This window comes from Amblyomma mixtum, chromosome 3, assembly GCF_055824585.1.
Source record: "Amblyomma mixtum isolate Tamu chromosome 3, ASM5582458v1, whole genome shotgun sequence".
Lineage (NCBI taxonomy): Eukaryota > Metazoa > Arthropoda > Arachnida > Ixodida > Ixodidae > Amblyomma > Amblyomma mixtum.
Window position 1 is genome coordinate 273,522,999 of NC_143014.1, and position 24,276 is coordinate 273,547,274.

Here is a 24,276-nt window from a genome sequence, read left to right on the forward strand (position 1 = left end):
CCACAATGCTCAGCAACAACGATGCATGATTGGACTGCATTCCAACCCAGTGTTTCGAGGACTCCTTCAGAAGGTCGAGATCTAGCACGTGGAGTAGTATGCTGTTACAAGTTAATGCACATCGTATAATGGCGATGACGATGGGCAGCTATTGGGCAGTTTCGGTTTGCACTCGAATCCAACGCGCATGCGATTTTGAGACGTATTTTCCCCGAAAAAAGGTGCGCGTTGGAATTGGGTAAATACGGTACTATATGTATATGTATAATGCTTCTACGCAAGAAAATGCACTGCCACAAGATGACTTCCGCGCACCATCTTCCATCTTAGAGCAAAACTGTGGGGAAGCAGTCTTGTGGGAGTGCGTTTTCTTGCTTGTACGGAAAAGACTGAGCGCCGTCACGCCTGCGCTGGCTCAGAGACCTGACACGGTCAGACCTTGGCATTCCGCACTTGGCAGATCTTGGCATTGGCTCTGTGAAAGGCTACTTTATTCATTGTTTTCATGTAACATGTTTTTTTAGGCGCACTTTCGTTAAGATGAACTTCTGATAAGAGAAATTTTGTGGCTCTTTCCAGTTCTTATTCATGAATGCCTACTGTATTGTGCTCAGGTTTTTCCCGAGGTAAACTAGGAGGGCACTCTGGAGGCCGTAAAGCTGGCATGATGCATTTCTCGTGAACATTCTCGCTCTTTGCGAAGCTTCAGCCTGGCGTAGCTGTGAGAATGCTTCCCGTTGCCCCCACTCCTTTGTGGTGGCCTGTAAAGATGCCACACTGAATGGCACTTGCTGGAAGGGCCACAAGTCAATGAGTGGATGGTGGTAGTGTGGGCAGTGGCAGCAGTGAAGTCTGTGGGGTGAAGTGTTTTGCAACACCTTACGTATTGTGCTGTACAGTGCATTTTAGCGAGGAAGTTCGTATCATTAATATTCTCTTTTACTTGGGAGGGTCTCACCTCTCATGCTGCTGGTACTGTTGGTTATTTCCAGCTCAGTGGAGGCGCGAGACAGTACCACCAGGTCTCTGCTGCTTCCATCGCCTCCCTCTGTGCTGACCCGGGCCCGGGCAGGCCCTCTGGTGCGCTTTGCGCTGAGGCATCGCCTGAGCACCGTGGAGACCGCCTCCTCGAGCATCCACAGCACCACTGCCATGGTGAGTTGGATGCGGACCTCTTTACATCATCTTTGTAATGCAGGTTAAGTGTTGGTAAGCGCTGTACTGTTGGAATGAAATTGGGATGACTGAATGCGTCAGCGTACTGCACCTGTTGGTTTAGTATTTAATTGCATGCAAAGACCTGCGTGCCAAATTTTAGTTGTTTGGTTGATATCTTTGGCTGATTGATGCCCGCCGGTCACTGAGATGCAACAATTGCAAAATCGGGTTCTTTTTTTGCCTGGTCATTTTCCAGATGGGAGGGGAACAGTGCTAATACTTTAAGTGTTGCTCAGGTCACCCTTACATGCTCCAAATGCAGATGTTGGAGCTCTTTTCAGTGACCACCCTGCGTTCAACATGCTGGCTTTGAGAAATATTGCCGTTGGTGCAAGTTCTTGATGATTCAAACTGATATCTTCACGTTTTGGTCCTGCAGGCTAAGTGAACAGTTTAGGTGGCCAACTAGGTTTTCAGTGCACCAACATTTGCTCAGTGTTTGCGTTGAGAGAAATGTGTTCCTTCAAGGGCAGCTATTGAACCTGGCAATAAAAAAAATGCAAGCCAACTGCAGATATGGGGCGATTTGTTTTTTTTTTTTTCAGACTTTATTGGTGGTGGCTGCATGCATGTGTCATTGTTCGAATGTGTGTGAGCAGGCGAACAAAGGACCGAAGAAAACTGCCCGTGCATTGTCTGTGTGCAGGAGCCTCTAATGGAGGAGAGCCTCCTTGTGGATGCCAGGCAGCCGGCACTCATCGACGCGAGATTTGGGGCTTTTACTGCCACCATGGTCTCAGCTCGATGGGATGGTAAGTTTTTTTTTTTCCTGCTTTCACAATTGTTGCCGTCGCAGCCAAAGGACATACACTGTAATAGCCTCGGTTCAGGTAGCCATGCCTAAATGTTTTTCTTCTTTCCTTTCCACCTTGCCATCAGGCTATTTTTTTATTAGGGGCATGCAAAAATTAAGTTTTCCACAATGAATATGAAGAAAAAAATAACTCCGAATAACGAAGCTAATATCAGTTCAGTGAGAAATATCTCCAAATATGATACTGCGCCCCCCTTTTATTTTACTTATAAAAATAGAATATGGTCATTGCACCTGCAAAATTTGAGATTCTGAGCGCCCAGCCCACCACAGAATGCGACAGTATAGAATGCACACTAACGATAATTTAACGTAATAGTTCAAATCTCCCGTCGTTTTTTTTATTTGTTGCATGGTTTGCCCGCTGGAAGATGTTCATCGCTATCTCAAAACTGCCTTGCACCACGCTTGGCACTCCTTCGCTTCACTATGTGGGAGTTCTGGGTCCATCTTGCGCTTCCCTCACACGTGGTCGGCGTTCTTATTCAGTGTCGGATCACATTGCCTCCTCTCCCAACTTGCCCCTGCTTTGCCATCGTGAACGCCTGCATTCTCGCATGACTGCTGGTTCAACTTGGGAGCCGTACGTGCGCATCACCGCTGTCGTTGGCTCCCGCGAAGGACCTGGCTTGGGCTCCGTCGCTTGTCGGGGCACTCCCTATGTCAGAGGCTCACACTGATGCAGTCTCGCATGGAGGTGGCATAACGTCATACTTTCAGTCCACCAACTGGGGCCCTATCGCACCAATGGTCCGGCTCCTCCTCAGAGAGCACCGGATCCTCTTTATGGTTGGGCGGGGGCGCAAGCAGCGCGCTGCGTGCAACACTTGCGCTGCTTTTTGGGCCGACGAGCTCCTTATGCTTCGTGTAATTAACAAAACCACACTGACTCGGCACCATATAAAAAAGACTTGTTGTCCACAGAATTGTATACGATGTACTTGATTAGACAGCATAGCAGTATCCAACCTGCAATTTGATCGTGCAAAATGAAATCCATAGAACGATACCTGACTGGCAACTAAAAATAACGTGATGACTGGTAAACCTCGTTAATTCGCTGTTCAAAGGACAGAAAGAAGTACCCAGGTTATCCACAGGCTGAATTATAAAATGCCCTTGTGGCCCCCGCCTTTCCCAAAAAAAGAAAAAAACTGCCGAAGATGTGGTAAAGCCTTATCAGGCAGTTCCATTGTGCAAATGCATGTAAGCTGGTGAAGAGCGCCCTGTTTCGGAGTGCTGTTCCGCACGTTGATGGAGCAGCTGCGCAAGTCCGCTGGCGCTAAGCCACAATCAGAGTTTAAGGCTTCACACATAGCCTCGGTTTTTCAGCTTTGCTACCGAAGTAGTGCTTTCACATTAAAAGAAACGACCAACGGCACGCCAGTCTGTGTCCAAAAGTGGCATGGAGCTGGGTTTGGATGATCGGCGAATGTAAGGCCGACAGCTGCCATAGCCGCACGCGAGCGGCCAAGCGCTGAAACCAAAACTATGCGGGGAGACTATTTTTTGGCCTAGCTACAGAGACTCTCCGGCAGTTTTCTTGCCTGTCGTTATGCGCACTTATAAAAGATGCGCAGGTTACAATGCACCTTGCAGTAGGCAGAATTTTTACAGTGTTGCTTGCCCCATTGTAGCGCCAATTGCCCCGTTGGGAGCCTCGTGCAAATATGTGTGAGTGGATTTGCCCGAATATTGCGGTTGACCGAAACAAGATGGCGAAGCTCACACTAAGAGAGTTATGAAGGCAACAGGATCAATTCCATGGGAGCGGGTGTGAAGTATGGAACACATTATAGAAGGATGCAAAAAAAAAAAGTGTGCATTCTCGTAGGGATTGTTTGAAGTGAGTAGTAGGCAGTCTTGTTCGCATCGTGTGCTATATGTGGGGAAGCCCACTTATGAAATTTCATGACATCAAGCCCAGCAGCGTCTGATTGTGATCGGGTCACGCGATATACGACAAAGAAAGTAAACGGAATCTACATATTGTTTTCCTGGCACTTCAAACTCGATTGCCGGGTAGTTTGCTTCGATACTGCGGATTTGCCATAGTCGAATTTATGAAAGTCTGCATGGTATGCGGTCGCTGGAGAATATTCAGAAAGTCTCTAATATCAGTGCCTTTAATATGAATATAAGCTGAATACCAAATACATGTATTCGAATGTTAGCACACCCCTACTTATCATTTATATGTGCAACCTTTTGAGAAGAGGTTTATTGGTCAGTAGGTACTTTGGCAGGTGTAACAAGCCGCACAGTGTACTGCCTTTTTCAGTGCACAGCAGAGTGTAAACAATCCTAGCATCGCCTTCGTAGAGGGCCGGTTTTTGCGCTCCTCGACACCGTAAGATGTTGTGGAGCAAGACACTTTGCGCAGCTCTGGTTGTAAAGGCTGGCAACAGCTGCTCATTTTATAGTTTTCAAAGCAGTTCATCTCTTGACCACCTACAATGCACTCATTGCTTTCTGCAACTGCATAGCCACCATCTGAGGCGGTCATCTTACGTCATCAATGCACGCAGCTGAGCCAAAGAGCTTGGAATAAGACTAGCTGGTTTTGGATGCTTGGGTCGATGGTGGGCTGTAATGATTTGTTTTCTTCTCTGTTGTTTTTCTCAATTTCCTGCGCAGAAATTAAGCACTGCTGTCGTGACTGTACCGCGATAGAATTGCAATTATGAATTCCTTTTTTTGATGATGCAATGAAACCTGTACGCCTGTTTCATTGCCATCAGACTTTTAACACTTCTCCATCTTGGCACCTGGCAATTTTCCAGACTAGTATTGAGATTCCGGATCAAAACTAAATGATCCGGTTCAATGGTCCAATCTCTTATTGTTACAAACTACGGGACTAAATAACACTCGCACACAGTGTCCACCAATAGTGCCCATGGTTCGTGCCCCAAGACAGCACTGACTGTCCCTGGTACTGCGTTCATCCCTGTTTTCAGCAATGGCCGCAAATCATAGCACGGAACTAATGCATGGCAATATATGCAGTAGATGAAAAGTGCTAATCTGTTGATTTGTAAAGTGGAGGCGACTTGGCACTGTTTACTACTATATGTATATGTATAATGCTTCCACACAACAAAGTGCACTGCCACAAGATGACTTCCGTGCACCATCTTCCATCTTGGAGCAAAACTGTGGGGAAGCAGTCTTGTGGGAGTGTGTTTTCTTGCTTGTACGGAAAAGACTGGGCGCCGTCACGCCTGCGCTGGCTCAGAGACTTGACACGGTCAGACCTTGGCATTGCGCACTTGGCAGATCTTGGCAGTGGCTCTGTGAAAGGCTACTTTATTCATTGTTTTCATGTAACATGTATTTTAGGCACACTTCCGTTAAGATGAACTTCTGATAAGACAAATTTTGTTGCTCCTTCAAGTTTGTATTCATGAACGCCTAGTGTATTGTGCTCAGGTTTTTCCCCAGGGTAAACTAGGAGGGCACTCTGGAAGCTGTAAAGCTGGGATGATGCATTTCTCCTGAACATTCTCGCTCCTTGCGAAGCTTCAGCCTCGCACAGCTGTGAGAGCGCTTCCCGTTGCCCCCACTCTTTTGTGATGGCCATAAAGATGTCACAGGGAATGGCATTTGCTGGAAGGGCCACAAGTCAATGAGTAGATGGTGGTAGTGTGTGCAGTGGGAGCAGTGAAGTCTGTGGGGTGTGAAGTGTTTGGAACACCTTACGTATTGTGCTGTACAGTGCATTTTAGCGAGGAAGTTCCTATCACTAATATTCTCTTTTACTTAGGAGGGTCTCGCCTCTCATGCTGCTGGTACTGTTGGTTGTTTCCAGCTCCAGTGGAGGCGCAGGACATTACCACCACGTCTCCGCTTTTGCCATCGCCTCCATCTGTGCTGACCCGGGCCCGGGGTAGCCCTCTGGCGCGCTTCGCGCTGAGGCATCGCCTAAGCACAGTGATGGAGTGCTCGGAGAAGACCGCCTCCTCGAGCATCCACAGCACCACTGCCATGGTGAGTTGGATGCAGACCTCTTTACATCATCTTTGTAATGCAGGTTTATCGTTGGTAAGCGCTGTACTGTTGGAATGAAATTGGGATGACTGAATGCGTCAGCGCACTGCACCTGTTGGTTTAGTATTTAATTGCATGCAAAGACCTGCGTGCCAAATTTTAGTTGTTTGGTTGATATCTTTGGCTTATTGATGCCCGCCGGTCACTGAGATGCAACAATTGCAAAATCGGGGTCTTTATTTTTTTGCGTGGTCATTTTCCAGATGGGAGGGGAACAGTGCTAATATTTTCAGTGTTGCTCAGGTCACCCTTACATGCTCCAAATGCAGATGTTGGAGCTCTTTTCAGTGACCACCCTGCGCTCAACATGCTGGCTTTGAGAAATATTGCCGTTGGTGCAAGTTCTTGATGATTCAAAATTATATCTTCACGTTTTGGTCCTGCAAGCTAAGTGAACAGTTTAGGTGGCCAACAGGGTTTTCAGGGCACCAACATTTCCTCAGTGTTTGCATTGAGAGAAATGTGTTCCTTCAAGGGCAGCTATTGAACCTGGCAATAAAAAAATGCAAGCCAACTGCAGATATGGGGCGATTTGTTTTGTTTTTTTCAGACTTTGTTGGTGGTGTCTGCATGCATGTGTCATTGTTCGAATGTGTGTGAGCAGGCGAGCAAAGGACCGAAGAAAACTGCCCGTGCATTGTCTGTGTGCAGGTGCCTATAATGGAGGAGAGCCTCCTCGTGGATGCCAGGCAGCCGGCACTCATCGACGCGAGATTTGGGGCTTTTACTGCCACCATGGTCTCAGCTCGATGGGATGGTAAGTTTTTTTTTTTCCTGCTTTCACAATTGTTGCCGTCGCAGCCAAAGGACATACACTGTAATAGCCTCGGTTCAGGTAGCCATGCCTCAATCTTTTTTTTGCTTTCCTTTCCACCTTGCCATCAGGCTATTTTTTTATTAGGGGCATGCAAAAATTAAGTTTTCCACAATGAATATGAAGAAAAAAATAACTCCGAATAACGAAGCTAATATCAGTTCAGTGAGAAATATCTCCAAATATGATACTGCGCCCCCCTTTTTTTTTACTTATAAAAATAGAATATGGTCATTGCACCTGCAAAATTTGAGATATTCTGAGCGCCCAGCCCACCACAGAATGCGATAGTATAGAATGCACACTAACGATAATTTAACGTAATAGTTAAAATCTCCCGTCGTTTTTTTTATTTGTTGCATGGTTTGCCCGCTGGAAGATGTTCATCGCTATCTCAAAACTGCCTTGCACCACGCTTGGCACTCCTTCGCTTCACTATGTGGGAGTTCTGGGTCCATCTTGCGCTTCCCTCACACGTGGTCGGCGTTCTTATTCAGTGTCGGATCACATTGCCTCCTCTCCCAACTTGCCCCTGCTTTGCCATCGTGAACGCCTGCATTCTCGCATGACTGCTGGTTCAACTTGGGAGCCGTGGTGCGCATCACCACTGTCGTTGGCTCCCGCGAAGGACCTGGCTTGGGCTCCGTCGCTTGTCGGGGCACTCCCTATGTCAGAGGCTCACACTGATGCAGTCCCGCATGGAGGTGGCATAACGTCATACTTTCAGTCCACCAACTGGGGCCCTATCGCACCAATGGTCCGGCTCCTCCTCAGAGAGCACCGGATCCTCTTTATGGTTGGGCGGGGGCGCAAGCAGCGCGCTGCGTGCAACACTTGCGCTGCTTTTTGGGCCGACGAGCTCCTTATGCTTCGTGTAATTAACAAAACCACACTGACTCGGCACCATATAAAAAAGTCTTGTTGTCCACAGAATTGTATACGATGTACTTGATTAGACAGCATAGCAGTATCCAACCTGCAATTTGATCGTGCAAAATGAAATCCATAGAACGATACCTGACTGGCAACTAAAAATAACGTGATGACTGGTAAACCTCGTTAATTCGCTGTTCAAAGGACAGAAAGAAGTACCCAGGTTATCCACAGGCTGAATTATAAAATGCCCTTGTGGCCCCCGCCTTTCCCAAAAAAAGAAAAAAACTGCCGAAGATGTGGTAAAGCCTTATCAGGCAGTTCCATTGTGCAAATGCATGTAAGCTGGTGAAGAGCGCCCTGTTTCGGAGTGCTGTTCCGCACGTTGCTGGAGCAGCTGCGCAAGTCCGCTGGCGCTAAGCCACAATCAGAGTTTAAGGCTTAACACATAGCCTCGGTTTTTCAGCTTTGCTAGCGAAGTAGTGCTTTCACATTAAAAGAAACGACCAGCGGCACGCCAGTCTGTGTCCAAAAGTGGCATGGAGCTGGGTTTGGATCGGCGAATGTAAGGCCAACAGCTGCCATCGCCGCACGCGAGCGGCAAAGCGCTGAAACCAAAACTATGCGGGGAGACTATTTTTTGGCCTAGCTACAGAGACTCTCCGGCAGTTTTCTTGCCTGTCATTATGCGCACTTATAAAAGGCGCGCAGGTTACAATGTACCTTGCAGTAGGCAGAATTTTTACAGTGTTGCTTGCCCCGTTGTAGCGCCAATTGCCCCGTTGGGAGCCTCGTGCAAATATCTGAGTGGACTTGCCCGAATATTGCGGTTGACCGAAACAAGATGGCGAAGCTCACACGAAGAGAGTTATGAAGGCAACAGGATGAATTCCATGGGAGCGGGTGTGAAGTATGGAACACATTATAGAAGGATGCAACAAAAAAAAAAGTGTGCATTCTCGTTGGGATTGTTTGAAGTGAGTGGTAGGCAGTCTTGTTCGCATCGTGTGCTATATGTGGGGATGCCCACTTATGAAATTTCATGACATAAAGCCCAGCAGCATCTGATTGTGATCGGGTCACGCGATATACGACAAAGAAAGTAAACGGAAGCTACATATTGTTTTCCTGGCACTTCAAACTCGATTGCCAGGTAGTTTGCTTCGATACTGCGGATTTGCCATAGTCGAATTTATGAAAGTCTGCATGGTATGCGGTCGCTGGAGAATATTCAGAAAGTCTCTAATATCAGTGCCTTTAATATGAATATAAGCTGAATACCAAATACATGTATTCGAATGTTAGCACACCCCTACTTATCATTTATATGTGCAACCTTTTGAGAAGAGGTTTATTGGTCAGTAGGTACTTTGGCAGATGTAACAAGCCGCACAGTGTACTGCCTTTTTCAGTGTACAGCAGAGTGTAAACAATCCTAGCATCGCCTTCGTAGAGGGCCGGTTTTTGCGCTCCTCGACACCGTAAGATGTTGTGGAGCAAGACACTTTGCGCAGCTCTGGTTGTAAAGGCTGGCAACAGCTGCTCATTTTATAGTTTTCAAAGCAGTTCATCTCTTGACCACCTACAATGCACTCATTGCTTTCTGCAACTGCATAGCCACCATTTGTGGCGGTCATCTTACGTCATCAATGCACGCAGCTGAGCCAAAGAGCTTGGAATAAGACTAGCTGGTTTTGGATGCTTGGGTCGATGGTGGGCTGTAATGATTTGTTTTCTTCTCTGTTGTTTTTCTCAATTTCCTGCGCAGAAATTAAGCACTGCTGTCATGACTGTACCGCGATAGAATTGCAATTATGAATTCCTTTTTTTGATGATGCAATGAAACCTGTACGCCTGTTTCATTGCCATCAGACTTTTAACACTTCTCCATCTTGGCACCTGGCAATTTTCCAGACTAGTATTGAGATTCCGGATCAAAACTAAATGATCCGGTTCAATGGTCCAATCTCTTATTGTTACAAACTACGGGACTAAATAACACTCGCACACAGTGTCCACCAATAGTGCCCATGGTTCGTGCCCCAAGACAGCACTGACTGTCCCTGGTACTGCGTTCATCCCTGTTTTCAGCAATGGCCGCAAATCATAGCACGGAACTAATGCATGGCAATATATGCAGTAGATGAAAAGTGCTAATCTGTTGATTTGTAAAGTGGAGGCGACTTGGCACTGTTTACTACTATATGTATATGTATAATGCTTCCACACAACAAAGTGCAGTGCCACAAGATGACTTCCGTGCACCATCTTCCATCTTGGAGCAAAACTGTGGGGAAGCAGTCTTGTGGGAGTGTGTTTTCTTGCTTGTACGGAAAAGACTGGGCGCCGTCACGCCTGCGCTGGCTCAGAGACTTGACACGGTCAGACCTTGGCATTGCGCACTTGGCAGATCTTGGCAGTGGCTCTGTGAAAGGCTACTTTATTCATTGTTTTCATGTAACATGTATTTTAGGCACACTTCCGTTAAGATGAACTTCTGATAAGACAAATTTTGTTGCTCCTTCAAGTTTGTATTCATGAACGCCTAGTGTATTGTGCTCAGGTTTTTCCCCAGGGTAAACTAGGAGGGCACTCTGGAAGCTGTAAAGCTGGGATGATGCATTTCTCCTGAACATTCTCGCTCCTTGCGAAGCTTCAGCCTCGCACAGCTGTGAGAACGCTTCCCGTTGCCCCCACTCTTTTGTGATGGCCATAAAGATGTCACAGGGAATGGCATTTGCTGGAAGGGCCACAAGTCAATGAGTAGATGGTGGTAGTGTGTGCAGTGGGAGCAGTGAAGTCTGTGGGGTGAAGTGTTTGGAACACCTTACGTATTGTGCTGTACAGTGCATTTTAGCGAGGAAGTTCGTATCATTAATATTCTCTTTTACTTAGGAGGGTCTCGCCTCTCATGCTGCTGGTACTGTCGGTTGTTTCCAGCTCCAGTGGAGGCGCAGGACAATACCACCACGTCCCCGCTACTTCCATCGCCTCCATCTGTGCTTACCCGGGCCCGGGGTAGCCCTCTGGCGCGCTTCGCGCTGAGGCATCGCCTAAGCACAGTGATGGAGTGCTCGGAGGAGACCGCCTCGTCGAGCATCCACAGCACCACTGCCATGGTGAGTTGGATGCAGACCTCTTTACATCATCTTTGTAATGCAGGTTTATCGTTGGTAAGCGCTGTACTGTTGGAATGAAATTGGGATGACTGAATGCGTCAGTGCACTGCACCTGTTGGTTTAGTATTTAATTGCATGCAAAGACCTGCGTGCCAAATTTTAGTTGTTTGGTTGATATCTTTGGCTTATTGATGCCCACCGGGCACTGAGATGCAGCAATTGCAAAATCGGGGTCTTTATTTTTTTGCGTGGTCATTTTCCAGATGGGAGGGGAACAGTGCTAATATTTTCAGTGTTGCTCAGGTCACCCTTACATGCTCCAAATGCAGATGTTGGAGCTCTTTTCAGTGACCACCCTGCGTTCAACATGCTGGCCCAACCCAACACAACAAACAATACGACGTACACCTCAGGTCGCGCAGAATAGTGTCCATCATGCGCTTCAAAGTGCCGGAGCGTTATAGAGGCTGAAAGACATGACGGTAAATTCATACAGGCCATCAGTGGTCACAAATGTGGTTTTTGGCCAATCTTCGGCTGCTATGGGGGCCTGCCTGTACCCAGAGCGTAAATCGAGAAGAGTTCCGCCCCTTGTAGGCAGTCTAGAGCGTCATCAATACACAGAAGAGGTTAAAACGTCTTTCGGCGTTATCTTATTCAGGCAGCGGTACTGAATGAAAAATTCATCTTTCTTCTCCACGAGTACCACGGTGGGCACCCGTGGATTGTAAGAGGCCTGAATCACGCTGCTCTGAATCATGGTTTCAACCTGGTTTTAATAACACGGCGCTCAGTGCGGAGACACAGTATGGGCGCTGACGCAGAGGGGCATGACCATTCGCTTTGATGTGGTGGGTGACAGTCGACGTGCGGCTTAAAGCGGGTTGGTGTGAATCGAAGGAGAAACGAAATTGATAAATTGATGAAACAGCGCAAGAAGTTGAGTACGTTGTGGGGCGGGAAGAGTTGCATCGATGGAGTGAAGACGAGGGACTGCGAATTGTCATTCTCATCCCGATGGAGAATGAAATCAATGAGCTGCACGGTTCCGAGACACTACCGCAACTCATGGCGGAAGGATACGCACAGACGTATTGGTCACAAACAACGCGATAAGTCCAGCTGAGAGGGTGAGTATAGCGTAAGGTAGGGGCGTGCAGTGACTTTAAAAAGTATGTTACCGTCGCAAAGGAAGTCACAAATTGTGGGCACAAGAACAGGAGAGCACGCAGGTAGGTGAATGTCTTCGGCAACGACGGCTTTGGGAGAAGCAGCAGAAGGGGCAGCAGCCGACAAGTAATCGCTGAGCACAAAGAACCCCTGTTCAGCATGCGTTATGGCGCGACAGAAAGACCCAACCCAAAATTATGTCATGAAAACAGGTTGGCAAAGTGGCGAATTCGATTGTGTACAGAACATTTTGAATAATGACTCTGGCAGTGCGCGTCGCTAACGGCTCAATAGGCTGCGTGCTTGCCATGTGCAGCGAGAATCCAGATAGGGGTGGCATCACTCTTTGCAAGGAATGGCAAAAGGTTCTGGCTATTGCAGAAACTGCGGCACCGGTACCAGCGAGCGCCAACACATAAACAACCTCCATAAAAACTTTGATGAGATTGTCGAGAAAGAAATGAGGCTTTTGACATTTCGCTGGCGGTGAAGTTCTCGCCTCAGGAACTGCGGCATCTACCGTATATACTCGCGCAATGAACCCACTCGCATAATGACCCCCCGCCCCTATTTTCTCCTCGAAAAATGAGATTTTTTTTTTTCTCGTGTAAAAGCTGCATGCCGATCTTCAGGGCCATATTGGAGCTTGCTCGCGTTATCTCGGCGTCATTGGCCGGCACTGCTGACGATAACAAAGTCAACAGATCGCGACATGATGCAGCCAGCTTCTTTTAATGCGAGATTTGCCGGCGTGGTAGCCCTTCACTACGGCTCTTCTTCCCTTCGCTCACAGCGCAGCTCGGGTAACCTCCTAGTGAGAGGGGCAATTGCCGCATCTTTCCTTTATCATAACCGCATGATTATTATTGTCTAATGCGAGAGAAACGCCGGAGACACGAGCGCAGGTGACACGGAAACGAAACTTGGCGACCGCGCGCTTTTGCCGAGGATGATGATGATCTTAAATGATCTGGTTGCTTAGCGCCATCTGTCAAACTCAAAACAAAACCTTGCTCATAGAGAAATCATCCATTGCAATCCATCCAGGATTGTATTGCAAACGCGTACTATTATATTGCCTTCATCATGTTGTTTTGACCTCCTTTCCTTTTCTTCTCTTTGCAGAGAGAGGAGCTCCTTGCTGATCGCATGTGGGGGCTTTCTTGCTTTGTTTGTGGAGTGTGAAAGTATATTTATGACGCAATTCGATATTAATGATTATGCCTGAAATAATAAAATAATGAGTACAGGTGTCAACAACAACAGTATGCCTGGTGGTGTTCTTTCCAGCATGGGTGGCTACTAGTATTCGCTGTGATTTAGTGCTATTGGTGTTTTTAGTTGGCTGGGCGGAATTTTCTACAACAAAAGTCTTTTGGTTGAGTCATTCTTTCTGGCCATTGTTTTTATATCTTCTGTCAGAATGTTCTATTGGCTTACACTTTATTTTATCTTACAAATAAATTCATGATTGGTATTAAAGGCAAAGCATCAATTTTTGTTATGGTATGATTTATGGTGTGGCATGGTATGGTAAAGCTGCATATGTACCTACGACAGCCGTAGTGGAGGGCTCCAGATTATTTTAAACCACTTGGGGTTCTTTAATGTGCTCAGACATCGCACAGCCCATTGGCGTCTTTTGCATTTTGCCTTCATCGAAATGCTGGTGCCAGGATTCAGTCCCGTGCCCTTGGGCCACTAGGCCATCGCAGTGGGTACGAAAATTTTACTGCTCGCTTTCTTTGGAACAGTGGTGACGTCACAAATAGGGCTGAGGTTACATGGGGCATACAAGAACTACTGCTTCGAAGTTTTAATTTGCTCTCCTCTTGTATCAGCCTACCCTAGGAGACTGGAAAATGGAGAGTTGGCTAACAGTTACGGCATTGCAGTTCTCTTGTGCTTCACACAACCACATTCCTACTTGTGACATAGTCTCAGTTCAGCTGCTGAAACCAAAACCCGAATTGGATTGGAGAAGAAATTCAGTTATAAATTATTGGCAGGTATGGGCAAATTCTACAATGTGATGCATGTTTACTAATGTTTTACAGACCATTCCAGAGAAAATACTTGATGCCGTACATTTCCTTGAAGGCTCCTCCTCTTCTGAAGCTCGGAGCCAGGGCGATTACTTCTTTTGCAGCGACACCCTACCATTGGAGGTGATCCGGAAATACCTAGCTTGGCTCTTTCCCGGATTTCCTTCAACCTGCCTGATTTTAAAGGTTCACTTGTGCCCCATCATAGCATCTAACACATCACGTTTGGCCTGCTTCTTTACGTGACTAGAGGGGATGGCGTGTGGCGCACACATGGCTTGCTGAATGTTGGGAGCGTCACGCTAATGTGTCATGGGTCACCCCTGTCTGGTCACAAGTGCTAGTGTCGTCCCTTCCAGCATGCTAGAAATGCTAGGAGCAGGTAAGTCCTTGAAACAAATGTTATTCTTGGCTGCCTTTCCCCATCAGACAAGTAAATTCAGCCATGTGCAGCCTACTTCCGCCATCTGCCGGCAGTGGCAGCAGCAGGGTGCGTAACTTATTGGGAAGGGGTACAAAAAACGTGAACAAAAGCACCTGCAAAAAATGCTTCGGGGATTTGTATAACATACACTTAGATGAGGAATGTGCTGAAGTTCCAGGTCTGTGCTATTAATACACGAACTTCCCAGCGCATTTGAATAATCGGAGGGGGCCCAATTCTGCATATTAAGGCAACAGCTTTGAATGCCTGATACTGTCGTGACCAAGGAATGTAAGTGTGTCCGCGTTTCGGCGTCACTACTTAAAAAAACAACTGTGTTGAGGCTGGGAATCGAACCAGGGAGCATTTGAAGTGGAGACTACCACACCGCCATGAAGGCTCAGGGTTTGAGCATGAATAAAAGCACATCTAGTGAATGCATGGGTTTCATAAATAAAATTAATGAAATAGAAAAAAATAAAAAACAAAATAAAACGAAATAAAAACTACAATAAGAAAATAAAAAGTAAAATAAAGATATGAAAAAAAAATTGAAAAAGAAAAACTGCGCCAGGCAACACTTTTGCCTTGCAGCACTTAAGAAAGCTAAAGCACCCCCTGAATTTTTTTCACTCTAGAACTGTACAGCGTTGCAACAAACATCGAAAATTCTTCCCGGTTTTAGGTGCCCTAACATATGCTATTTAAAATGGTGTGTGTCGATCTTCGAAGCATTGATCAAGAGGCTTCCTAAGGCCTTTTGTTGCGAAAGCAACACTACGCCCACCGTTTCGCCTCTTCAGCGTGGCCGCACTGTCGCCGTGGCGAAACTGGCTGCGACTCCAGGAATGACTCGAGCCGTCGCCTAGCAACCGCAGCAGGTGCCACCGCCGCGCTTCGCCAGATGGCGCCGCCGGCGCTCGCTTCAAGTGAATCCTAAGCGCAGCCAGGCAGCCATCGCTTTCGCAACACAACCAGGTTTAACCAGAGCTAAACCACTGCCATATTTTATCTGAAACCTGGTATTGCCTAACATATAAAATATGGTGCCTAGTAGCTGTACCGTATTTGCTCGCATAATAGGCGCACTTTTTTTTTCAAAAAATCCGTCTCAAAGTTCGGGGTGCGCCTCTTACGCGGGGTATTTGGATTGGAAAACGTTTATTGTTAGCACTGAGCCCTAGTGGACATTATACTAGGTGGCTTCGAGCCCATGGCTCTTGGCGACCTTGTGAGCCCACTCAGTGGCCCGGACTTGCGTCAACGGGTCTGAGCTGGCCAGTATAGCCTCCCACCGCTCTAGAGAAGGGACTGGTAGTAGGTCCGCTGGTGGCGGCGCCTTTTTGCAGCTCCATAAAATGTGGTCATATCCAGTTATCTCGCCGCATTGTTTGCAAGTAGCGTTGTATTGTGTTGGATACATGTGTGCTAGTCTCGACGGGCTAAAGAAGGCTCGCGTCTGGAGCCGACGCCACGTTACCTCCTGGCTTTTGTCGAGCTTTTTGTTTGGTGGCGGATAGATCTCGATCCTTTCCAGTTTAAACTGATTGGTGTATTCGTGAAATGATATGAATGCAATTCTCTCGTGAAATTTGGGGAGTCAACCCGGCCCACTGCTCGGCTGACATAGCCAACTCGTTTCCCCTGTTCCCCGAGTGTGCCGGCACCCATATTAGTTCCACCTCTCTTTGGTCCCAGTCTTGATGTCTTAATATTCGTTCTGCCTCCTGGGAGATCATACCCCGCGCAAAATTGTTGATAGCCACCTTGGAGTCGCTAATTATGGTGACTGCTTTGGTGCTGGCCATTGCCATGGCGATAGCCGCCTCCTCCGCTGTCCCTGAGTTTTTTGTTTTGACCGAACCGGCCGTTAATGTTTCACCCGAGTCGTTCACGGCCACGACCACAAAGGAGTCGCCTCCTTCGTATTCCGCCGCGTCTACATAGGTTGTATTCCGAGCCTTCGAGCTTGGTTTCAAGGGCCCTCTGGCTCTCCTCCTGCCTTCGTGAAAAGCAGGGTGCATGTTTTTTGGAAGTGGTTTAATAGTGAGTAATTTTCTAACTTTGGTCGGTAATTTTGCCTGCGCGTTTCTTTCCGGAATTCTATCATGTAATCCTAGGTTGCTCAGGATCTTTCTCCCCGGGGGTGAGGTCGCAAGCCTCCTTAATTGCGCAAATATATTTGCCTCGCATAGTTCCGTGGTGGTGTTGTAGATCCCCAGTTTAAGAAGTCTTTCCGTAGGAGTGCAGTGGGGCAGCCCCAATGCTGCTTTATATGCCTGCCTTATGATCCCATCTATTTTGTTCTGTTCCGCCAGCCCTAGCTTGAGGTAGGGAACGGCGTAAACTATTCTGCTTATCACGAAAGCCTGAACCATTCGGCAGAGAGCTTTCTCTTTGACTCCCCGTCTTTTGTTAGCTATTCGCCTTATATGAGCCTGGTTGTCATGTTAATTGTGGACTTAAGCCTGTTTATTGTTTTCTTTCTATTGTCCTGTATTATAAGTCCTAGGACCGTGATTTTGTCAACTCTGCCGGAGTCTCATTTACCAGTACGTGAATGTCTCCTGCGTTGGTATCGCGTTTGCTAGCCCCCCGGATCACCATGTTGACGTAGCAGGGCCATCGCCCACGGGATTTTACTCGGCCGCTGTCGTTCACCAGGAAATGCATGTTGATGGACTCTCCTTTCGAGCCCCGAATTCAATGCGGGCCGAGGAAGTAGCGACAGCCATGGGCGTCCGGAGGGGGGGGCAAGGGGGGGCGGCTGCACCCCCCTGGAAAATCACTCACTCGAACCGTGAGTGATGGCCGCACGCCAGGGGCGGTGGTGCGCTCAGCCAAAAGGGTAAAAGCAGCCCCGCTTCGACGCTTGGTCACATCTGCGAAATGCCGCGTCCGGGCGCGCGTCGTTCCGCCGTTTTCAAACCACGCCACCGCCAGCTCTGCTGAAGGACGACCTGTTGCAGACATGCAGCGGCACCGGCGAGCATGTGTTTCGAGCCGTCTTGAGATGGGTGTCTGTTTCTTTGATCTCTAGAGAGATAGCGAGGCAGACAGTGCACAGGGCACAGGTGGTGGTGGTGGTAGTGGTTTATTTAAAAAATAAAATAAAAATAAAAAGTGAAGCAAAAGAGTGTTGCCGGCCGCGGCAATTGCTATCTAATATCTTAAGCACCCGAGCTGCAGCCGGCGGAAACGAAAGGGAAAGGGAGAGGATACTGAGGAGAAGTATAGAGGGGAGCGACAGCGAGAAAGGACAGGGGAGAGCTTTGTACACTATTTACAAAATACAAAAGTAATCAAGTTCGCGCCGCTCGCGCGCTAAGAGGGCACAGGTCGCTCGCTAGAATCAGGTTACGTTCGTACGCCGGCCACCGATGAATTCTTGAGGGGGGAAGGACAAATCAGCCGTGTCCACCCCCGCTTTGTCGGGCTGCTCAGGGGCAAGCGGGCGACGAGTTGGCGCCGCCGCCGCTCGCTGTCTCCTCCGATCCACGGGAGAGCTCAGTGCGGTAGAAGCGCCGCTTTCAGAACCTTCGGCAAAGGGGATTAGCTGCTTTTGTTCACGGCGACGCAGTCTCCAGAGGCGCCCCCACACCAGCGTTCCTTGCGTCTTCTCCGAAAACCAGCGCCTTTGGTCAACGCAGCCCGATGGCGCCTGCCTGGCTCGCCTGTCACCTCTGGCTGGGCCTCAAATCACAACAGCGCCCATGTACTGTGCGTGTCAGTGCATGGTAAAGAGACCCAGGTGGTCGACATTATCCGAAACTCTGTACTACTCCGTCCCTTATAGCCTGAGTCGTTTTGGGGCTCCGAACCCCATAAAAGCACAAAAACAAATTTTCCGACCGAATTAGTTGCGGGTGTCCCTTCCCCTCGGAAGTCGCGCGGCGTTCCTTACACCCCAAAAGTGCGCATTCGTGGATATTGTGGCAAGTAAGCCCTTGCACATGTGCGCGCCTCTGTGTTTGTGCTTCGGTGTTTTTAGTGGCGGGTTGTCAACGAAGGTGAGAACAACCAAGACAGCGGACGAGAAAGCGGCGAGCAGTGTGTGTGCGGTTGCTCGACTGTGCGGATGCGCGAGCAAGATGGAGCGAGGTGTATGAAGCTGCGAGCGTGCATTTATCTTGTAAATAAGTTTTCGTTGTATATAGTCATCTTTTGTTTTCAACGTACTCGTTCAACCATTTTTCCAATCAATATATATGATGACTGTGCACTGAGAGCGTGTAATGAAGCACAGAAATGAATTTATCACCCGTGTAACTACGCAATTCGCCCAGAAAAATCCGAGGCGCCTACAGTTGCTGTTCAAGGAAGACTGACTGAGTGACTGTAGTTGCGTGTTTGTGAACATATTGCGCTGTGTGCTGGTCATCAATTCGGGTGAGTCGAGAACCCGTATGCAGTAAGACTGAGCACTTCGAGTATTGATAGTATCTTTTTGCATTTTTATTAATTTTAATTGTTTCTTTGTTGATAAACTCCAATGTATCTCTACAATCCGCGCTTTAATTTGCTGCTTGTAATTTTCTTTCATGTGTGTATTTTACTTATTTTTTATTTATATATAAATAAATAAATTTACTCCGCAAATAGTGCCTTTTCGCTACGAATATACCCCCCCCCCCCCTCCGGCGCCAACAACCAATGGGCCCCCCCCTGAAAAAAATTCTGCGGACGCCCTTGGCGACAGCGCTTGCTGCCGCCCACGCCAATTCGAGAATAATCATCACGGACTCCCGAAAAGCATGTGAACATCACTTGGCAGGGGAGATCTCCCCCTTAGCTGCTTGTATTCTACGACGGACTGCCACTGATCCAACACCCAAACGAATCATTTGGGCTCCTGGCCACCAGGGCTTACGAGGTAATGAGGCCGCTGACGCAGCTGCCCGAGCGCTTACTCACCGGGCTCCTCATCCCAGCTCTTCTGGCTCGGAGACTAACCAGCCGCTGCTGCGATTCAGGGAAATATTAACACATTATAGCGACAACCACCGCCTTTTCCCGGCCCCTGCAAAAGGGCTGAGTAAGACGGAGGAGCGAACTTTATGGCGCCTGCAGACAGGTACTCTACTCTGTCCTGCAATAATAAAACATTATGATCTTAACACGGATGGGCGATGCCCACACTGTGGGGAGACCTGTGATATCTTCCACATGGTGTGGGCATGTACTCAAAATCCCCACCTCCCCCCTTCCCCTACTCCTTCCAGAGAGGCATGGGAGACTGCCCTCCTCAACTGCTCCTCGCTTGAGTCCCAAAGGGCTCTGGTGAAACGGGCGAGAGACGGGGCCTCGTCGTGCGGTGTCCCGGACTAGGGACGCCGACCATGTAGCGGGGCCACTCTGTGGCTCCCAAACTCTTTTTCACAAAATAAAAGTTTTCACCACCACCACCACCAGAAGTTCGGATTTGCTTGGCGAGCATTTTAGTCCTGCCCATTCCGCGTAATCCTGGACAATATCGATCGCGTGTTGGAGATTTTGTTCTATTTCCCCATCGTTTCCTGTATGCGTCCATATTGTTATGTCATCCGCATATAGCGTATGGTTTATACCTTCGACAGTCTTCAATATCGGCGGTAGGTTCTTCTACGCCAGGTTGAATAAGAAAGGAGAGAGCACTGAGCCCTGCGGAGTTCCCTTGTCTCCCAGCTTAATAGTTCCTGACTGGATGTCTCCTAGATTTATTTCTGCGGTTCCGCCGGTTAGAAAGTCCCTTACGTAATCGTAGGTCCGCTTTCCAGGGGCAATCTCCGCCAGATTAGTTAGTATGACCTCGTGTTTGATGTTATCGAAGTCTTTATGTAGGTCTGGGCCCAGTATAGTTTTGGCGCCCCCTTTGTTGGGTGGGTCTATGATGTCTGCTTTGAGCTGGAGCATGACGTCCTGCGTGGACAACTTGCTCCTGAAGCCTAGCATCGTTTCAGGAAATACCTCCCTTTCCTCTGCGTATTCCTGGAGTCTGTTTAATATGGCATGTTTCATCAGCTTCTCCAGGCAGGACGTTAGCGATATCGGCCTGAGGTTGCCCACTTCAGGTTTCTTCCCGGGGGTTTTGGAATAAAGATTACTTTGGCATATTTCCATTGTGAAGTATATAGACTACCTCGTTTCCATATCTCATTTAGGTAATCTGTGACTGCCGTGACCGAGACTAGATCTAGGTTCCTTAGCATTTTGTTGGTTACCCTATCTGCCCCCGCTGCCGACGTGGTTCTTAGTTGACTCATTGCTCTCCATACCTCCGCTATCGAGATGTCCTCATCTAGCTGTGTGTTCTCTGCTCCTTGGTAAGCTGGAGATGAACCCCCTTTGTCTGTGTTAAGGTACCTGCTCTTCAGTTCCTCTATTAGGTCCGCGGCTGTTCCCTGGTATTTGTGAATCAATCGTTTAAGCTGCCCTTGTGCCGCCGACTTTGTCCTGGGTCTAGTAAGTGGCGAAGAAGGTGCCACGTGTTCTTGCACCCTAGCTTTCCATTCATTTCATCGCAAATTTGTCCCCAGTATTGACGCTGAAGCTCGTTGTGTAGTCTTCTATATGTTTTTCGAGTGTCGATATTCTCTTCTTTAGCCTTCTATTGTGTTTCTGTTTTTTCCACCTCTTCAAGAGGCTCTCGTGGGCTTCCCACATGTGGGCCAGCCTCGAGTCTGTGATGTCATGTGCGGTGGTTGGGGTCTGTCTAGTGTGACTGTTTACGTCTCTTTTGAGTGTCTCAACCCATTGATTTAGATCCGATATCTCCCTCGGAGCAGGTCCCAGACTTTTCGGAGGGTGTCCCAGTCTGTCAGCTTCGTTTCGCGCAGCTTCCCCTTCATCGGCCTGGTTTGTGTTTCAATCTCTATGATGTAGTGATCGCTACCCAAGGTGTGTCCTGTGTTTGACCATCTTTCACCCTCGAGGTCTTTGCCTAGCGTCAAGTCTGGGGACGTGTCTACGCTGACGCTATTGCCTATCCTCGTGGGGTCTTGCGGGTTGTTTAGTAGCGTGAGCCTTAAGTTTTGGATTTCTGTCCATAGTTTGTTTCCCTTAGGGGAGGCCGTCCGATATCCCCATGCCTGATGCGGGGCGTTGAGTCCCCCGTGATTACTAATCCCTTCTTATAAGATAGTCTAATGGCTTTGCGTAATAGGTCCGCCAGCCCTGTGCCCCGGTTTTCCGGTGAGTTGTATATATTCACAATAAAGAGACTGTTGTCCCCTTTTCTGTTTGGGATTATTTCTAACATCACGTAGTCCTCGCTTGTGTTTTCGAGTGCGTGTTGTGTTGCCGTTAGATATTTCTTTGCACTAGAGTGGCCGTGAACGACTTGGGTTTGTGCTCTTTTTGCACTTCTAGCGGGGTGTACGCGGCGTAGTAAAATTTCCACACATTTTTCGACTCGTAAAATTCAACATACCACATAAACGCACCCGCGTATGGGCCGCACCCTGTTTTCCCGAAGGAAATATTTTAAAAATTGGCTGTGGTTTAACTCTGGTTTACTTAAAGGATTGCGAAAGCACGTTGCCTAATTCTTCCTCACCTCCGTCTGTCTTCTTGCTTTCTCCTTAGCATTATCCATAGCAAGACTGTTCAGCCGAGCCTATGGACCAGATTCTTTTACCCTCGCACGCAGGCTGCGGGCGAGCTCCTACTCTCGACACCAGTCGCCATCTGTCGGCGCGCGCGGTCCGAGGGTATAGTCCGAGGGAGTACGGGTCGCGCCGGCTTAGAACGCATGTTTACGTGTTCGCTTCTGCCGTTGTTGTGCTCCATCAGCTAACTTACGAGGGTGTGTGCTGTGCGTCACTACTCACATTTTCCCTCTTCCAGAGAGTATACTGCGGTTATCTTGCACGTTACTCATTAGCTTGACATCCGAGGGTAGCCGACCAGGTAGGGTACGGACTGGAAACCGCGGTACTTCTAAGCAGATTTCTGCGCTGGCGTGTCGTTTGTTGTCGCCCTTTACGTGCGCTATCATCTGTGATAATTTTATGCATCAGAATGTAGATCTATTGATTTGACTCAGTGCAGTAGTAACTGCATAGGCGAGCTGCAGACTGAAGGTTGTCCCGACGAAGCGCGTGTTTTCGATCACCAGTGCGTGTTCAACATCCTTGCGCTGAGCTTGCTCTTGTTCCCATTAAACACATTTCATGCACAGGATTGTAAGCACGACCGCTACCAATTTCACTTGCTCTTTCCGCACGCATGTCAGAGGAATCGGGGGGGGGGGGGGGTAAAGTGTTTACCGTAGTATCTTTCTGCTGTTGGTATCTACCTTAATCATAGGAAAATATGCGCGATTTCATTACATTCTTCCACACTTAGACAAACGGCTACGCTCTCACACGCGGCGAGAGCTCCCGAATAAAATAAATGCGACTTCGTACTTCAGAATTCGTGAAAGCTGGCTTCTCTGCTAATATCTATTCAAGCTTTGATAAATTAAGCGAAAGTATGTTTTCATGCACCAGGTTGCATAAACCATGACAAAATTTGTTTTCTGTTGGCGCTGCGACTCAGTTGAGCTCACAGCGGTAATTTGTTAATAAACGGCCGGCGCACCACGCATGCGACAAGAAAGCTCTGTTTGTGAGGGGTGCTTTATGGCCGGTAGGAAAGATTAAGAGTGCGTTGGAATTGGAACTGCACGCTAGTCGCACACCTAATGCTTGATATTGAACAAAAAGTTTTCTTTGCGGCGGAGCAAGACGGTAGCGATATAAGCCCGAGCGCGGTCTAAGCGTCGGCACATTTAACATGAATGTCAAACTAAATGCCATTATAGCGCATCAGTGTTATCTCTTTGAAACGTAAATAGAACAGAATCCAGAGCCGCTCCCCGGCGCTACCATTTTCCGCCGACTGGCGCGCCGCGGTGCGGGCGTTTCATTGGGAACTGCGGGGCTGCGGCAGCTCTGCGGCCGCGCGAGCATACTTCTGCAGCGTGGCTGTGATGCAGGAAGTACTTACGTTATCAAAGCGATAACATTGATGAGTTATAATGGCATTTAGTTTTATATTGACGTTAATTGTGCCGGCGCTTAGCGCGCGCTCGTACTTATATGTATCAACAGCGCGAACACAACACAGGAAGAAGAAGGTAAAGAGAGAAAAAAAAAGCTCTTACTTATATTGCTACCGTGTGGTGCTCCACCCCAAAGAGAACTTTTTCTTCAAATCAAGCATTAGGTGTGTGGCTAGCATGCAGCTCCAATTCCCAAGCACTATTAATCCTTCCTGCGGGCCATAAAGCACCCCCCACAAAAAGTGCTTTCTTGTCGCGTGCGTGGTGTGCCAGTTTATCAACAAATTACCACTGTGAGCTTAACCGAGTAGCAGCGCGAACAGAGAATAAATTTCATCATGGTTTATGCAACCTGGTGCATAAACCATGCATAAAACATACTTTCGCTTATCAAAGCTTGAATATAGATATGACCAGCGAATCCAGCCTAAATTTCCCGAATTCTGAGATCTGAAGTCGCGTTTATTTTATTCGGGAGCTCTCGCCGCGTGTGACAGCTTTGCGTAGCCGTTTGGCTAAGTGTGAAAGAATGCAATGAAATCGCGCATATTTTCCTATGATTAAGGTAGATACCAACAGCAGAAAGATACTACGGTAAACCTTTTACCCCCCCCCCCCGATTCCTGTGACATGCGTGCGGAAAGAGCTGCTGAAATTGGTAGCGGTCGTGCTTACAATCCTGTGCATGAAATGTGTTAAGAGCAAGTACAGCGCAACGATGCTG

At 48.0% G+C, this 24,276-nt stretch overlaps 2 protein-coding genes across 3 annotated transcripts in view; both read left to right on the top strand.

The window, feature by feature from the left end:
* LOC149354878 (uncharacterized) overlaps positions 1-13,175 on the top strand; it is a 52,992-nt gene extending 39,817 nt beyond the window's left edge. Inside the window, exons 3-7 of one of the 2 annotated variants that reach the window (XM_089583539.1) lie at positions 993-1,155; positions 1,865-1,970; positions 5,844-6,022; positions 6,734-6,839; positions 10,710-13,175. In XM_089583539.1, the coding sequence (XP_089439665.1) occupies positions 993-1,155; positions 1,865-1,970; positions 5,844-6,022; positions 6,734-6,839; positions 10,710-10,966 (811 nt within the window). In that variant the 3' untranslated portion in view covers positions 10,967-13,175. The remainder of the gene's footprint in view (positions 1-992; positions 1,156-1,864; positions 1,971-5,843; positions 6,023-6,733; positions 6,840-10,709) is intronic. The other variant, XM_089583540.1, reaches the window with a different exon arrangement.
* LOC149354876 (uncharacterized) overlaps positions 1-24,276 on the top strand; it is a 246,907-nt gene that overhangs the window by 103,593 nt on the left and 119,038 nt on the right. The gene's annotated exons all lie outside the window — the stretch shown is intronic.